The 10492-nt window shown below is 50.8% G+C and overlaps 1 protein-coding gene across 1 annotated transcript in view; it reads left to right on the top strand.

Moving 5' to 3' along the window:
- The window catches only part of IQCA1 (IQ motif containing with AAA domain 1), a 54125-nt gene that overhangs the window by 23821 nt on the left and 19812 nt on the right, over positions 1 to 10492 (top strand). The window contains exons 7-8 of the mRNA XM_023523189.1: positions 5506 to 5613; positions 9212 to 9411. Of these exons, the coding sequence (XP_023378957.1) occupies positions 5506 to 5613; positions 9212 to 9411 (308 nt within the window). The remainder of the gene's footprint in view (positions 1 to 5505; positions 5614 to 9211; positions 9412 to 10492) is intronic.

The following is a 10492-nucleotide window of genomic DNA, read 5'->3' as shown; positions in this document are numbered from 1 at the left end:
GGTTGAAGTTCTCCGCACATGTGACAATCAACAGAAAGGCCGTGACCCCGTGTGTGCTCACAGAAGGACGGTGTGCTCTGTCCCCAGGACCATTGAATCGCTGTATAAGGAGCTGGTGGAGGAAGGGCTCCTGATCCAGGCTCTGAAGGTCAACCTCTCTGATTACATTGGTAAAGTACACAAGGAATCATGCACAAATATGGCACATGTGTCACCCCTTGGGTTTTGAGGTCCCGACAGCTGGAGGTATGTTCCATTCGTGTTTTTTGTCCAGTCCAAAGCCTGGCTCATAGTGGCTTGTCGTAAGTGTTGGTTGGATTGAATTGATTTGAGTTCACCTTGGGCTGTGGACTAACGGGTGCAGCTCTGTCCCCAAATGTGGGAGAGGCAGATTTGTGGACCCACCAGCAACGTTCCTGGCATTAGCTAGAATGAGGACATGGACACCGTTCGTGCTTCTGGGTTTAAACAAAATGCCTAGGAAGCACACCTCATGAGACCACAGCCCAGTCCTTCCAGATGGGGCCAACACAGAAGTAGTTGGGAGGTAGGTGGTGGGGACATTTGCTGTCACCGTCTTCAACTCATGTTTTTCTCTTAGTTTTTTAAAAACAACACGATGCCCTGAAAGCACATTTAAAGCTTAAAATCCTTTACAGTCTCACCACCCTAATAAATATCGTTTTCAGTTTCGTGCATCTGCAGTGGACCCGGACATTCTCCACATGACCACAAAAGCATAATCATGCTCGAATTCAACAATAATGCAATACCACTAGCTAAACTTTAGTTAATAATCAGTTTTCCTAATAATGTCCTTTATAACTGGTTTTGTCAGTCCAAAAGCCGATCAAGGACCATAGGTGTGCCGGTCATATCTTTTTAGGCTCCTTTCATTCCTTTAATCAGCACAATTTCCAGCGTTTTTCAGTTTTTCACGATATTGACATTTTCAAATAATCTGGGCCATTTTACAGACTGTACAGACTGTCTTTCATCCGAATTGGCTTGATGGTTTTCTCATGCCTCGATTCAGGTTAAACATTTTTGACAGGAACACTACATAGGGGACGTACGTCCTTCTCAGCATCTCACACTGGGGACACACGATGCCACTTGGTCCCATCGCTGGCAAAGGTGCTGTTGCCAGATCTCGCCCTTGTAAAGCTTCCTTTTCCCCTTTGTAGTGAATGGCTAATCGGGGGCGGGGTATGTTTCGAGCCCCAGGCAATTCTGTTCCCCAGCACCTTAGCAGCCTTCGCATCCACGGATGACTGTTGCCTGCATCGATCATTGCGACGCTGGTCATGAAACGGGGGCGCTCTGTTTCTACCCCCTTCTGTGTTTACCAGGTGCTGGCCTTCTAGGAAGAGCCTCCCCTCCCCCTCCTCGGGAAGTCGTTCTGGTATAAATGTGGACGCGTGGATTCTCCGTTTTTTTATCGTATGGTCATCCATTCCCGTCCTGTTCATTCCTATGTTTACACTGACCCAGTCTGGGCCTCTGGGAGCAAGAAGGCTGACATCTTCCTTTGATCCAAAAAAATGATTCCTTTAATCCCTTTGAGAGAAAGCCACGTTTCCTTCTTGGGGACTCGGAGGAGCCCTCATAGTTCCTAAAAAGGTAAGAATTTTACCAGAACGTAGATTGGAACACGTGTCGGGTTTCTATTTATTTTACGTGTTTCTCGTTCAAGCCGTATAAGGTTTTCCTCTGGAATCCCTTCATTATGTTCTATCGATTCTGTTAATATGAAAAGTAACATTTTTAACAGAATCCTACTTCTCATCTTCTTATTAATTTATTACCATCTTGGACTTTTTCAGTGATCTCTATCAGTTTCGAGGAAACATCTCTAAGATGCCTAAGGTCGAACTGAATGGGGTCAGCCACCTAAGAGTGACCTCAAATGAAACCGACCCGGTCTAACAGAATTAGTCCCGTTGCCACAAGGGCTGTGTCTCCCTTTGGTCTTTTGCATGGTTTCCTTATTTTTTTTCCGGTTAAGATCCTTAGTCTGAAAGATGGCAGTGGATCTTCCGAAGTCCCCTCACGAAAACAGAACAACTAGATTGCAAAAACAAAAACCTGTAGACATCTGCACCAAAACTAGATGACAAGGTTTCCCCCTCACACCCCGAAGTGTCAGCCACTGGGGACACAGGACAGGACCCCACAATAACCAGCAAGCACTCCCTGGAAAGTACAGCGGGCCAAGGTAGTGACTGTGACAGAAGCCAGGAGAGCTTTCGCCCATTTCGGTGACAGATGAGTACGAAGGGTTAAGATGAGAACATAGCAGAGGCTTGAGCAGTCTCGTCTCTATCCACTCTTAAAAGTGACCGACCTGCCTCAGCTCCCTTCCCAGGCAGGGCTTATACGGAGAAGAAACTCTTGGGAACACAATGACAGTGGAACAGGACGAGGACCGTAGAGATAAAAGAGAAAAAAGATCCAGAAAAAATCGAGAGTGGGGACAGAACCAGCACATCTTCAAAAGGCCACCAAACTTTTAACGTACATAGAGACAACAGAAGCCGGAATCTATGGAATTTTAAAAGCTACCCCGAAGCAAATCATCTTCTAAAAATATAAGACTATCAACTCATAAATTTCAGCAATGGAAAAGTTCAAGGTCGAATCTATGCAAAGTTTCTGTGAAAAAGGAAAAATGAGAAACAGATTAACAGCACGAAGAAACATGCCCATAAAGCAGACATACTGGACTTACTCTTTCTAACCAAGCTAATGTATACTTAAAAAACTATAGAAGATATGTAAGACTATATGAAATAGAAAGAGAAAAACTCAGAAATGAGTTGCCAAAACCGAAGGGATATTAGAAATAAAGGGAAAAATGATCTTAGAAAAAAACTAAATTATAATGAATAAAGTCAACAAACAGTGCTTCCAGAGAAATAAAACGGGAAAGATAGAATTTTTTAAATAAAACTAGAAATGAAGAACAAGCTTAAAAAGAGTCAAAACAACATAACGAATACTGAAGACGGGCAAAGAAGATCCAACATACAGATACGAGCCCCTGAAAGCGAAATCCAAAGCAGCGGAACAGAACAGACGCCGAGAACTATCTTCATGAAGACGTCCCTAGAACAGAAACGCAGACCACGCACAGTGAAAGATCGCACTGCGTACCTGAGGGCATCAGTTCCAACGGACTAACGCCGTGGCGTATTCTAGTAAAAGTACCGGGCTTTAGAGTAAAGGGGAAAAGAAATCCTTTGGGCCTTTATGCAACAAAAGACCACATGGCTCGTAATGGAAGGGAAATTAGGAGGTCATCACACTCTCCACTGCACCGTTTTATACCAGAGGTAAATGGCACGATATATTTTAGATGCTCAAGGAAAGGAAGTAAGTAGGATTCAAAGATTCTGCGCCCAGACACATTCATTTTCAAGTATGCAGGACCCAAACTTATACAGGTGCCAGAACTAAGAATTTTTGCCCCACGAGCCCTCCCTGAAGAAGCTAAGAATGAGCTGTGGGCACCAGAAGCCCGTCTGTGCCAGAGCTTAGCCCCGTCGGCGGCGTGTTTGTCCGCACGGCGTCCTCTGATCTGTCCAAGGACGGTAAAAAGTTCTTCCCTAAGTGTCGCTATTTATCCTGCGGCCCGTATGGAAACCTCGTGCTTGTTCTCAGATAAAGCCTTGGCCGACCTGTTTCTTTTAACCATAGCATTTTCCCCCGGCACATAGACTCCCTCACCCCTCCTTGCCCCGAGTCTGGTCACCTTTGCAGAACTGGGCCACATCAAGGCTACTTCGCAGTCCCATTCTCGGCCCCCCGCCCTCAGACTCAGCGGAGGAGCAGCCAGCCGGCGGGGAGCTCAGGGGTCTGGACGGTCATCTGACTGTCGATAGCGGGCCCCTCCCCTGAGACCTGCGGGGACCTCCAGCGGGGCAGCGCAGGAATGTTAAGGAAACGCGGTCCATCCCCTTTTTCAGGCCCTCTGTCTAAAATACCTTTCCGGCCCCGTTTCCTCTTCCCTCCCTCGTGGGAGAGCCGAGTGTGTGCAGGGAACCCAGAGGCTTCTGAGTTCTGACGGAGTACCGGGACAGGTTGGTGGCCTCCACGCTAGGCAGCGGTGACAAAACATCGTCATACACTTTCAGAGCGAGTGTCATCTCTCGGCAAACAGCCCGGACCCGTTGCGTCCATCAGAACCAGCGCCCACTAATTCAGCCCGATAGAATTTGTCTGAATGAAGTCCGTGGGGCTCGAGAAGATGCGCGTTTCTGTGGATGCTCGGAAGCCGGGAGACGGGCTTCGCTTTATGTCACCTCTCCCGCCACGTTCGCAGCAGTAAGCGCAGGATTGAACAGCGGCGGCAGGACCTCTTCCGACACCAGCGAAGGAGAAATAACCGCCCTTCTATTTATGACCTGCTCATTAAGAAGCGCGGGGACCGGAAGCCATAATGGAAGCCCTCATCATCCCTCCTTCTCCCCACCGATGCCCGTGCCCTTGGCAAGGACTTTTTTTATTTTTTTCACATGGAAGCTTCGAAAGGCTGCCTTCCCCAGCAAAACGGCGGCTGCGTCTGGCTGTTAACTCCTTAGCATTCGAAAGTGCTTTAAAGCTTGTTCAGTACTTCATACACACAAGCGTATATTTCCAGTATTTTTATACACACGTAAATGTGTTTTTCGTATGTGTATAGATAGCATCGACAGCTTGGCCAAGATCCATACTTGTTAGAGGGAAGGAAAAATGAGCGTCGAATGTTTTCCCTTCAGATTCAGGTACAAATCAAGAGAGACGCTTATGAGCATGTGAAGGTCCATCCTCTCAACAAATGGAGACAGCCAGACTAATTTTCCTGGTGACCTTATCTAAATTAGTTAGAAAATAACACTTCAGATTTATGACTAGTTACAATTAAGCCCTTTGATGCCTTCTAATTAAAGCTGTAAAGATTTATTTCTGTATTATTCCTTTGGTGGTCCTTTAAAAATGATAAAAATGTAAATGAATATTACCCTCAAAGAGAGATGCTCCTTTTGATCCTAAATTAGACTCATAACCGTCCTTTCAAATGACTGCATTTTTGGCTCAGGTTTACACTGTTCCAGTGCAGATTTCACATCGTGACCTTAAATAATTTATTTTCAAGGTCCGTGCAAATGTTAGACAGAGTCTCTTGGAGGATAAACTCAGCAAAACTTTATATATTTTAGACTCCTCTGCGTGTGCCTCATTTTAGGATTTTGCACCACTTCGCAGATCCAGTCTTCAAAGGTTATTTTAAAGGCGAGGTTAGTTTCACCGTCGACACAGCGCCGTCCGTGTGCCGCGGAGCAGGCTTTGACAGTGCTTTAAAGCCTTTCTCTGAGAAAGGATGCGTTCAACTCGACCCCCCTCGTACGCTGCATCTGCCCAGGAATGTGCAGCCCGCATTCTGTGCTCACTTTGCAGGCGCTGGAACCACGGGGCTCAGGCCAGCGCGGCTCCCCGCTCATCTGTCTTATTTCTCTCCCCCAGGCGAATACAGCTACCTGGGGACCACCCTGCGCCACCTCTCCATAGAACCCATGCCTTCCCTCCTGGATGTCAGACAGCTCATCGCCCTGTACGGGGTCTTGCCACTAGGTAAAGATCATTGCCCCGTCGTGCCTCTTCTAGAAGCTGGGGTGCCCCCGCGGACTGGCTTCGACAGTGGCTTCCCGGTTGTCATCACATACATTGAGGCTTAACTCTCCCCACCGAGAATTCTGAGTGGGGATGGTTCCACTGACATAGCGCACCCCAGAGCACCCCAAAAGGCACTCCCCGGGCAGCACATCCGAGAGCCTGCCGCGTATTCTGAGTGGAAGGGCCTGTCGGCACTCAGCTGGAGAGAGAACGGCCGAAGCAAGCACCTGCCGTTAAAATCTGTCAGGTCAGACCGGGAGCTAAGGTTCCGGCTCGCCTCGTGCACACGGCACCTGGCACTAGGTCCCTAACAGAGCCCACCCGCCAGGGACCACCGCAAATGCATTTCGTGGATCTTCAGGACCAAGGCTTGCCGGCTTCACCGAAGCCCCTCTAACTGCTGACATACTGTCACCACTGTTCAGACACACGGACCAGCACCCTGCTGTGTGCCCAAGAGTGCCCAGGAGTGCGGGGGTGGACTCCTGTAACGGGGACGTGTGCTGCTGTCGTCCGAGCTCCCGTGACAGGGACATCTGCCGCTGTCATTCACTTTTATGCCCGTGTTTACGACTGTCACACATATATGACCTGAGTCAGCTGGGCAGCAGCTGAAAGGCCAACCAGGCTGTGCTCCGATGACCAGGCTGAAGTTGAAACTGACTTTTCTTTGTTTAATTCGCTCTAAAATGAGATGGGACTCGTCCGGGCACGTAGGAGATTCTTCCGCTCGGTCTTAAATAAGAACTTAAACGTATTGGCAACAAATAGTTCACCCTTCTTTTAACGTAATGTCAGAAGTAGTAAATTGAATTTGGGGTTGATGTAAATAAAAATATATCTATTAACATAAACAGATAATACTTTGGGGGTCCGCATAATTTGGGATCAACACAATAAATATATCTATGGGTCCGTGTAAATAAAATGAGTAGAGTAGCTTCTCGAATGTCGTCAGCATGTAATGGGAGGCACTGCAGCCAGAAGTGCCAAGATCTGACAAGGACACACCTAGCAAGCGAGGGCGTGACGTGCTCGCATCATCAGCTCACGGATCCAAGGTGACGGATGCCGGTCCCGAGCCGCCTTAAAAGCGTCAGGAGCGGGGCGCTCAGAAGCACCCCACCCACACCCTCATTTTGTCAGTAGGAACCCGAAGTCCCCTTGGGCTGCTGACCCCCGGCCCCAGAGCTGGCTGGCGTTTGTTCTCACGGCCAGCATGTGCGTTTGCCACGGGGACAGGGACAGACAGAGGAGTTCGTTCCCGGACCTGCCTTCGAGTGCCTCGTTGACATCGCAAACGTCACGAGAAGGAATGTGTGTGTCGGCACTGATGGTCCAGGTCGCCACCGCTGGGCAGAGGACACCGAGGACTCGTGTCAAGGCCACGCTCCACCCCTGGCCAGGCGACACAGGCTCCGTGGGCCTCCGTGCCGTCACGACCCCCAGCCTGGGCTCCCAGGACGAGGTTAGGGCTTCCAAAGGCCCCTGAGTGAGAGAAGGGTGTCCGGGAAGCGCCTGGTCAGTGTCTGCCCGCCCTCCCGGAGCGGCTACTGTCCCCGAGGAGAAGAGCGACGGACGCTGACCATGCAGAAACCGCCCGGTCGGGAGTTGGACCCGCTGGTTTCAGTTCCCAGCAGATTCCGCCGGGCGGACCTTGAACCTGCCTTTCCAGATGAGTAAGGCTTCACGTCCAGGGCCAGGAAGGAACAGAAATGGCCAAGGACACGGAGCACCAGCCAACTCCTGACTCCAGTCATTGGAAAACTGAAAAGCCTGGAGATTTACTCTTAGTAATTCGACGTGTGTTTTTAAAAAACTGCCATCGGAAGCTGAGATGGGCAGGAAGAGCCATGGACACTGTGGTCAGCGTGTCCCCGCCACCTCCCTGACCCCTCCCCCATCAGCCCTCCAGAGGTCAGAGAGGCCCCGCGTGCAGCCCCCTCCCAGATCCCCCTCTTTACCCTTCTGCCCAACCTTGCGAGCCCCGCTCCTGGAAAGCACGCCCCCGGAATAAATGGGCACCTTCTCCTGGGTCTCCCCCGACCGTCTCCAGCACGACCCTCCCCGCCCTGCACCCCTCCCAGGAGCCTCTCTCCAGCCCCTGGCCTCAGCCCGCACTCTGGGGACTTCTAGGGACCCCCACATCTGGCATCACTCACCTCCTTGCCGTCCCCTGCCACGTCACCAATGAGAATGATCTGCAGTCCCTCACCTGCCTCCCCACGCCACACCTGCGGTCACCGTGTCCCCTCCCCTGGAATCTCTCAGATGTCCCCTTCACTGCATGGTCCAACTCCTGCCGTTCTGCAGAGGCCACCTCCTCCCGGAGGGCCACCCGCCTCAGCACCCCCGGCTGGCGCTGGCATCTTCTCTGGGCTCTGCGGTGCTCACGGCTCGTGACACTGTCACAGGCACCCAGGTCAGGCCCCTTTGCGCCACAGCCTCGTGACAGCAATTCTTGACTTTTCACACTGGAACCCGGCGGCCCCCAGGGGCCAGGAGCCGAGCAGCCCTCAGGACCCAGACGCTGAACGGGAGGGAGCCCCTGTGAACGGACTCGCTCCTGCGTGAAAAGCGGGGCCTCCTTTATCCCTCCCTCCCCGCGGACAAAGCCTACTTCACTTCATTTCAAAGAGGACTCGCTCAAAACTGCTTTCCAAGTTCGTGGGGCGTATGCCAGGGAACGGCAACAGCGGTTTCTAATTATTCGGCCAACCGACGACACCTCCTCAACTGCAGAAGGAAAGAAGGAAAAGGGAAAAGCGCGGTCGTAATGAGAACGCGGATGCGCGTTGGGCTGATGGGAAAGCGCCCGGCAGTTTGCCGAAGGCAGAGTGACGGGGCAGGTGCTTCAGCCACGGCCCTTCCGGGGCGAGTCCGTTCACTTCGGCACCGCGTGCTCCGTGTGCGGTCAGGACCCTGGAAGATGCTCAAAGCCGAGTCCCCATCTGGGCTCCGAGGAGGTGGACCACGAGTGACAGTGAGCAGGGGGCACGGACCTCTGCGCGACTGCGTAACGATTCCGTTCGCCTTACAGTCGAGTGTCGGGTCGACTCTGCCTCGACCGACAGGCTAGAAACCAGGCAGGAGAGAGAAGTCGGCTCCTGGCTTTCCCCGTGGCCGATGGACACGTGTCAGTCCTTCCTCCCGCCCACCCCCACGCCGCTTCCCTCACTTCCAAAGGACATGCCACTGCTGCTGCCAAGCAGAGAAAACCCTCGAAACCCCTCCCCCTATGAAACGCGAGCGGGACATTACTGCAGGAGTGTTCTTTAAAATTAGGAGTCTGGGGGAAATCCTAGGGTGAAGGGTGGAGGGGAAGCCACATACCGAATACCCAAGGAGATCCTGTGGCTCCACCTCGAGCCCTGACCTGCAGATCTAGTTTTCGCTGAGACGAGAGGCATATGCCTCTGTCAGCGATGCTTCAGACCCATCGCGACCGTCACAGACGCCGGGGCCACGCCGTGGGAGCACAGCCTTGACGAATGCTAGTCTCAGAGCCACTGACTTCCACGGCGGGGTTTTAGAGCGTCTGCCTCTGCCTCCTCAGGTTCTGCGGCCGTGCATGAAAACGCACCTCTGGTGAAGTCCTTGCTGCTGGCCGGCCCGTCGGGGGTCGGGAAGAAGATGCTGGTCCACGCCATCTGCACCGAAACGGGAGCCAACCTCTTCAACCTGTCTGCGGCTAACATCGCCGGGAAGTACCCCGGCAAAAGTGGCCTCCAAATGATGCTGCACGTGGTCCTCAAGGTATTTATTACACTCCCCAGTTCCGGCTTCCCCCCGCTTTCCAGTTACGATTTCAGAGCCCATCGTCGTCTCACACAGGCCCCCGGGGGCTTTCCTTAGGCTGCCGTGAGCACCCCTCTACCGCGTCCTCCCGCAAAGCACCTGCTTAGCGCTCTGGTGAGCACCCAGCGACTCCTCGTGGCTTCTTTCTGTGCATAAACACCCTCCACTGTGCCATCCAGACCAGCCTCCTTTCCCCACAGGAATCCTTTCTGAAATACTCCCACACCTCATTGGAAATTAAATCCACAGTTTCTTTTTTCAGCCCACTTCCCTTCGAAAATGGCGTCGGACATTTGGGCTCGGGGGTGTTCTTTCTCACACGGCATGAGTTGTCAAGGCATAGTACCCTCTGTACATTGGCTCAGGTAATTCGGAGGAGGCTGAGTCCACTGCAGTAATGTAAATGCTCATTATATCCCAAGCCAGGGACGGGGTGTCCAAAGAGACCCACACACCACCCAGCTCTGCGATCTTAGACGAGCAGCTTGCCTCCCTGGGTCTCTGTGTATCAGCCCCAAGATGATCCAGTCAGAGCAAACGATACGAGGTGCTCTCTCAGCCCTAAAGCGGTGATCCTCTTATGCAATTTAGATATAGATGATGATGGTGATAGATGATAGATAGATAGATAGATAGATAGATAGATAGATAGATAGATAGATAGATAGTAGATTAGACAGATAGATGATAGATTAGACAGATAGATAGATGATAGATTAGATAGATAGATGATAGATTAGACAGATAGATGATAGATTAGACAGATAGACAGATGATAGATAGATAGATAGATAGATAGATAGATAGTAGATAGATAGATAGTAGATAGATAGTAGATAGATAGATAGATGATAGATTAGACAGATAGATAGATGATAGATTAGATAGATAGATAGATTAGATAGATAGATAGATAGATAGATAGATGATAGATTAGACAGATAGATAGATGATAGATTAGACAGATAGATAGATTAGATAGATAGATAGATAGATAGATAGATAGATAGATAGATAGATAGATAGATAGATGATAGAT

This window comes from Pteropus vampyrus, unplaced genomic scaffold (genome assembly GCF_000151845.1).
Source record: "Pteropus vampyrus isolate Shadow unplaced genomic scaffold, Pvam_2.0 Scaffold381, whole genome shotgun sequence".
Classification (NCBI taxonomy): domain Eukaryota; kingdom Metazoa; phylum Chordata; class Mammalia; order Chiroptera; family Pteropodidae; genus Pteropus; species Pteropus vampyrus.
This window is presented reverse-complemented; position numbering and strand designations above follow the sequence as displayed.